Below are 7,192 nucleotides of genomic sequence, written 5' to 3'. Positions count from 1 at the left end.
CCATACTTCATTGGAAACTTCTGGATCATCTGAAGCATTGGGATGTAGGTAAATAGATATTTCAAACTAAACACTTTGCACAACTTTACCTGACAGCTTTTAAATTTCACCTCCTTCGATCTATTGAGGATTTCCTTTTTAACTGCGACGACAGCTTACTTTTACTGACTTCAGAGCTAAAGTGTTCGCCGAAGTGAAACACTTGATGTCCTGCAGCGAGTATGGAATAGAAGGAAATTTAATAGGGAAATTTCTCCAATTAACAATGCCTATCGCACTGAGCCTTAGGAAACAGTAAGGAATTTTACTTTACTTTAAAATATGTAGCTGTAAGTTATTTCACAATTCATTAACACGAGCACCAGCTCTGGGAGTTATCACAATACATTTACATGTAATGTCGTCACGAAGCACCATCGACAATCCACGAACTGCTACTCTGCAGCAGCACTATCTGCATCACCTTTAAAGCTTTCTCTTTTCATGTAAGGCGTAAGTATCACAATCGTCTTCTTCCACAAACGTCGCTTGCGTCTGAGCCCGTTCTACAGTACCACCTGTGGCTCTTGCGTTCGCCAGCTTTTACATATTTCCTTTCATCAAGTTTCGTACTTCTGGGGAGCTAGCAGGGTCCCACGCCGTAACCACAGCTCGACGAGAAGGAGAGCAGAGAGGAAGCCGTCGGATGGGCGTGTGCCTGCCGGCCGGGAAAATCGCGCAGTGCCCCGCGGTCAGGAGCCCACGTAAGTGCAGTTGCCGGCCGCCACCTCCACGTTGGCACTGGGGATGAAATCCTCTCCCGGCGTCACGGCTGCCAACCGCCATTTATCTCGCACCTGCAACAACATGGGCAGTTTAAGCTGCTAGCCGTGCCCTCCTAGGTGGAAATTGGGATGACGTTCTCTTCAGGAGTCAAGTTCACCAACTAACTTCTCTCGTGATTCTGCAAAAACGTAATGTTACTTATAGCATACTTTGCTCTGACAATGAATAAAATGCCTTGTAAAGAGAAACAGTGTAATATACACCGATTTATTTTCCCAATTCTTAGAATATTTTTGATTACATTTATCGTGTTTACGTTGTTAAGGTTTAAAACACACTTCTCACTAAGCATTACATTTAAGAGTACAAAAAAATTGTATACAGGCAAAATCAAGAGCAAAAATGCTCCCCGGTTATGCGACAGGTTTATGAATATCATACAACCCAATAACGAACAATAAAAACACACTGCTAAATTTTTCTAAATATGTTTTGCTGACAGTAAATAAAATTACGGTTTTACCCACAACAGTCGACTTTGTAAAACAATAATTTTTAACGAACTTCCTCCTGCTGGCGTAATACAGTCAACATAGAAATCTGAAGGACATAAATAGCAGACTTTCACTGACAAAAAGGGAATTCCCGACCAAGTGAAGTCTCCTATATCAGAGGTCTCAATTCGAGGAAGAAATTTCTAAGAATGTGAGTTAGCAGGACAGCACTGAATGGTAGTGAGACGTAGACTTTGCGAAAACCGCAACGGAAGAGAATCGAAGAATTTGAGATGGTGTGCTACAGATGAGTGTTGCAAATTATGTGGACTGATAAGGTGTTGAATGAGAAGGTTCTCTGCGAAGAAAGGAACATAAGGAAAACACTGACCTTAAGAAGTGACAGGATGATTGGACATCTTTCAAGATATCTGGGAATATCTCCCTTGATACCACATGGCCTTGAAGAGTGTAAAAATTGTAGAGGAAGACACAGTTTGGGACACATCCTGCAAATAATTGAGGTTGGAAGTTCTAAGTGATTTTGAAATGAGGAGGTTAGCACAGGAGAGGAATTCGAAGCTGGCCGCATCAAAGCAGCAAAAAAAAAAAAAGTACACAGTCCATTTTGTGCGTATTGTGTATTAAACCGGGAACCTAGAAACGACGGAGAGGTCTCGTCCCGCCGTAGCCCTCAGTGGTTCACAACCCCACAACAGGCAACAGATGTCCACCGACTCCACCGCCGGCCCCACACAGAACCAAAGGTTATTGCGCGGTTCGGTCCCCAGAGGACCCCCCCCCCCCCCCCCCCCCTGGGAACGTCTCATTTCAGTGTTTGCGTGGTAGAGTAATCATGGAATTATGCTGAGCGCCTAAGTGGAGACAGTGTTGGTGCAGCAATTTCCGACATAGTGTAACTGAGGCGGATTAAGAGAAACCAGCCCACATTCCCCGATTTAGATGGTAAACCGCCTTAAAAAACATCTGCAGGCTGGCCAGCACAATGGACCTCGACGCTAAGTCGCTGGGTGGATCCATGCTGGGGTCCGGCACACCTTCCCGATCCGGAAGCAGAGCGTTAGACCGCGTGGCTAGCCAGGCGGGGATTGCCGTAACTTCCCAATCGGGAAGCAGCGCGTTAGACCGCATGGCGGGCTCACTGAACCCATTTTTGATTACTTTTTGATTAGCTGTATCGTTTCGAGCAGTAAATACAAAGTCAGTAATCACCCTCTTCATCAAACTGCTGAGGGTTGTAAGAGGATGGAAGAAGAACTGAATTTGACGTTTCTTGAGACACAAGTGCTTGCTGACGAACGCCTTGGAAGGACTTGTCTGTGAGAGTATATTGAGAGGAAGTAAAACATACGAGACGATACACGACATAAACTAATCTAATTCCTAGCAGACTTCGGAAGGCCCAACGGTACACACTGACAGCCGTGTCCTCTACATCTACATCTATGTGGATACTTTGCAAACCACATTTAAGTGCCTGGCAGAGCGTTCATCGAACCACCCTCACAATTCTCTATTATTCCAATCTCGTACAGCACACTGAAAGAAGGAACACCGATATCTTTTCGTACGAGTTCTGATTTCCCTTATTCTATCGTGGTGATCGTTCCTCCCTATGTAGGCGGTGTGAACAAAATATTTTGGGAATCGGAGGAGAAAGATGGTGACTGTAATTTCGTGAGAAGACTCCGTCGCAACGAAAAACGCCTTTCTTTTATTGATGTCCAGCCCAGATCCAGTATCATTTCTGTGACACTCTCTCCCAGATATTTTGGTATCCAAATTGCACCTTGTTCTTGCTTTTAGGAATTTCTTACCCATTTCAGTCCTTGCCCTCAGACAATTAATTCTTCCAACTTGAAATTCATTAGACTCAGATAGCATTTTTAGAAATTTTTCCCTTTTATTATGCTGCCATTCGTTTTCGAGATTGCGTTTTCTTTTGCTATTGCCATAAAGTTTCCTCTACCAGGCTATCAGTTAGGATAGTTAGGATAACAATGAAAAATAGTGTGTCAACGAGCACCAGCAGAACTGAGTAAACGTCCCCCGTAGCAACGCTTGAATGATTTTCTGAACTACAGTAGTAACTGTCAGGCCTGCAAATAATGCAAATACACACTGAAAAGAAGAAGAATCTCCTGTAAACGAAAATGTATTTATCGGTTCTCAGTTCTAACAGGTATTGTGACTAATATCGTTGACATTTGAGTAACGCAATTTACTCAATGTGCACAAAAATACAAATATGTTCTTCGCGCAAGACTTTCTCTCAACTGGTGCCGTGAAATTTGTTAGTAGCACTCTACCAAGAATGTCTGCCGAGACAATCCTCTGCGAAAACGTGTCCCCCACATGAACGTGCTCTTTTTTCCAGTATATGGCGTCACGAATAAGAATGAATAACTAATGGATGCCCAGGAACAATGTAAGTTAGACAATAAAATAGATCCTAAATGAGGGTACGGTAACATAAATGAGGGATGAGATGAGAAATTGATTCAAATTTTCCTTTCATGTTTGTTTGTATGTAAGTACTTTTAGCGGGCAGTACCGCGAGAAGCTATTGGCAGACGATGAGCAATATCATGGAACAATTGAAGCTAAGATGATTATGGATAGCAGAAAGAGGATATCATGTACCAACGAGTGAGTGTATACTTCGTGCAGTGTATCTGAGCAAATATCAGAGGCACAATATGTGCAGGAATTTACTGTTACATGCCGCTGTTGTTTTTGATTCGCTATAACAATGAATTAATAACAAATGGTAATCGCGTATCTAAGGACCCATTGTCCCTCTGCGTCGTTTGACCAACTAGATATGAGAAAGGTACTGTGATTGTATGATTTATGTATTAATGTATTATAGTAGGGTGAACTGTACTGTGTCGGCATATTTGATTGTAATTAACCCAGTCATTAATATTACACGAAAATAAATAATTCATTATTATCAGTAATTAAAAAGAAAGCCATGATAAGGATCTTAGCTGAACTTATAGCAGTGTGTGTGATGCAGTGTAATTCCGTCCGGTGGGTTTAGTTATTCAATCGATATGGAGCCATTAACACACTTTAGTGACACTGAATCTGTAATTTCGACTTGGACATATTTTTAAAGATTAAGTTCGTCTTAGATTACGAAAAAGTCTGATCTACTGGCTGACGTTACCACCAGGTAGGACAAGTGACTTGTTGTTTTTGTTGTGGTCTTCAGTCCAAGGGTGGTTTGATGCAGCTCTCCATGCTACTCTATCCTGTGCAACCTTCTTCATCTCTACAACTGCAACCTACATTCTTCTGAATCTGCTTAGTGTATTCACCTCTTGGTCTCCCTCTACGATTTTTACCCTCCATGCTGCCCTCCAGTGCTAAATTGGTGTTCGTTTAATACCTCAAAACATAACCTAGCAACCGATACATTCTTCTAGTCAACTTGTGCCACAAATTCCTCTTCTCCCAAACTGTATTCAGTACCTCCTCATTATTTACGTGATATACCCATCTAACGTTCAGTATTCGTCTGTAGCACTACATTTCGAAAGTTGATGTTCTCTTCTTGTCTAAACTATTTATCGCCCATGTTTCACTTCCATACATGGCTACACTACGTACAAATACTTTCAGAAAAGTTTTCCTGGCGCTTAAATCTATATTCGATGTAAACAAACATCTTCAGAAAAGCTTTCCTTGCCACTGACAATCTACATTCTAATTCCCTTAACAGCACCTGATGTACTTCTACTACATTCCATTATCATCGTTTTGCTTTCGTTGGTGTTCATCTCACATCCTCCTTTCAGGACACTATCCATTCAGTTCAACTGGCCTTCCAGGTCCTTTGCTGTCTCTGGCAGAATTACAATGTCATCGGCAAACCTCAAGGTCTTTATTTCTTCTACATGGATTTTAATTCTTACCCCAAATTTTTCTTTTGTTGTCTTTACTGCTTGCTCAATATATAGACTGAATAACGTCAAGGATGGGGTACAACCTGTCTCACTCCCTTCCCAACCATTGCTTCCCTTTCATACTCCTGGACTCTTTTAACAGCCATCTAGTTTCTGTACAAATTGTAAATAGCCTTTCGTTTCCTGTATTTTACCACCGCCACCTTCAGAATTTTGAAGGGAGTATTCCAGTCAACATTGTCGAAATGTTTCTGTAAGTCTACAAATGTTAGAAACGTAGGTTGCCGTTCCTTAAACTAAGTTCTAAGATAAGTCGTAGGGTCAGTATTGCCTCACATGTCCCAACATTTCTACAGAGTTCAAACTGATCATCCCCGAGGTCGGCTTCTACCTGTTTTTCCATTCGTCTGTAAGGAATTCGTGTTAGTATTTTGCAACCGTGATTTATTAAACTGATAGTTCAGTAATTTGATCACGTGTCAGCACCTGCTTTCTTTGGAATTATTACATTCTTCTTGAAGTCTGAGGGCATTTCTCGTGTCTCATACATCTTGGTCACTAGATGGAAGAGTAACATATAAATGTGATACTCTGATTGGTAAATTCGTTGCTCGTTATAAGAGGGCATCAACTGAAGCACCGTTGATTGTGATCTGTAAAGTGAAATTTCGAATTATTCAACCTGTTTCTTATGGAAGATACACTGTCTGAACAACATCCCTTTGTAATTCGCAACTGACCACTTGATGTCATGAGAGCTGATTAGTCAGCGTAAAAGGAGTTGTAAAGTTGTTTGTTGTTAGTAGAAAATCAGTGTTGGTCAAGAAGGCCCACTGACTTCAAATGTGGCTAGTAACTGAATGTCACCCAAGTAATGAACCCATCGACATTTCTAAAGCGACTTAAGTTGGTTGTTGGTGATGGGATTGTGAAGTGGAGACGTGAATGAACAAACACAGCTGAAGCAAGATTACGCAAAACCCGTGTACTGACGGAAAGGGAACGTCGAGCATTGCGGAGGCTGGGTCTACAAAACCAAGTAAAACCAAAGGAAGCCATACCACAGCCTGGTTCCAAACTGCCACCAACAGTGCTGCTACCACAATGACGCCTCGCAGAGAGTTAAAAATATTGGGGCACAACGGTCGCCCAGTTCATACGCCACGCATTTCTGTATACCGTGGTACGTAATGCTTGACATGGTGTAAAGAGCGATGTCACTAGATGGCTGGAAACGAGTCATTTCGAGTAATAACTCACGCTGACACAATTCGATGGAAGGGTTTAGGTTTGTCAAATGAACTGACACAACTGCTTGCTATTATGTGTAATGAAATAAGTCAAATATGGAATAGATGGAGTGACGTCATGAGTTTGTTTTTCGTGGTTAGTGTGTGGACCCTATTTGTGCTTAAGAAAACGCTAAATACGAAAAAAACATGAACAAATTTTACGGTACTACTGCCTACAGAGGAGGAAGATTTCGGAGAGGATGATTTTTTTATAACGGCTGTAATAAAGCAGCATCTGTGAGACAATGGTGGTATATTAATAATAACGTTCGTAAAGTGGACTGACGGCTACGGTCGCAGGTTCGAATCCTGCCTCGGGCATGGATGTGTGTGATGTCCTTAGGTTGGTTAGGTTTCACTAGTTCTAAGTTCTAGGGGACTAATGACCTCAGAAGGCCGGCCGCGGTGGCCGTGCGGTTCTGGCGCTGCAGTCCGGAACCGCGGGACTGCTACGGTCGCAGGTTCGAATCCTGTCTCGGGCATGAGTGTGTGTGATGTCCTTAGGTTAGTTAGGTTTAAGTAGTTCTACGTTCTAGGGGCTTATGACCTAAGATGTTGAGTCCCATAGTGCTCAGTGCCATTTGAACCATTTTGAAAGTGGACTGACCTGCCAAGGTTCCCGATCTGAACAAAACTGAACAACCTCGGGGTCAGTTAGAGAACAACCTCGCTCAAGACCCAAGCATTCGACATTACCACCTTCTCT

The 7,192-nt window shown here is 42.4% G+C and overlaps 1 protein-coding gene across 1 annotated transcript in view; it reads right to left on the bottom strand.

The window, feature by feature from the left end:
• Positions 1-408: 408 nt before the first annotated feature.
• Positions 409-7,192, bottom strand: part of LOC126355537 (dipeptidase 1-like) — a 399,494-nt gene continuing 392,710 nt past the window's right edge. Inside the window, exon 11 of the mRNA XM_050005883.1 lies at positions 409-836. Within this exon, the coding sequence (XP_049861840.1) occupies positions 732-836 (105 nt within the window). The 3' untranslated portion in view covers positions 409-731. The remainder of the gene's footprint in view (positions 837-7,192) is intronic.

Source organism: Schistocerca gregaria, chromosome 3 (genome assembly GCF_023897955.1).
Source record: "Schistocerca gregaria isolate iqSchGreg1 chromosome 3, iqSchGreg1.2, whole genome shotgun sequence".
NCBI lineage: Eukaryota > Metazoa > Arthropoda > Insecta > Orthoptera > Acrididae > Schistocerca > Schistocerca gregaria.
The sequence above is the reverse complement of the archived record's forward strand: the minus strand, read 5'-3'. Positions and strand labels throughout refer to the sequence as shown.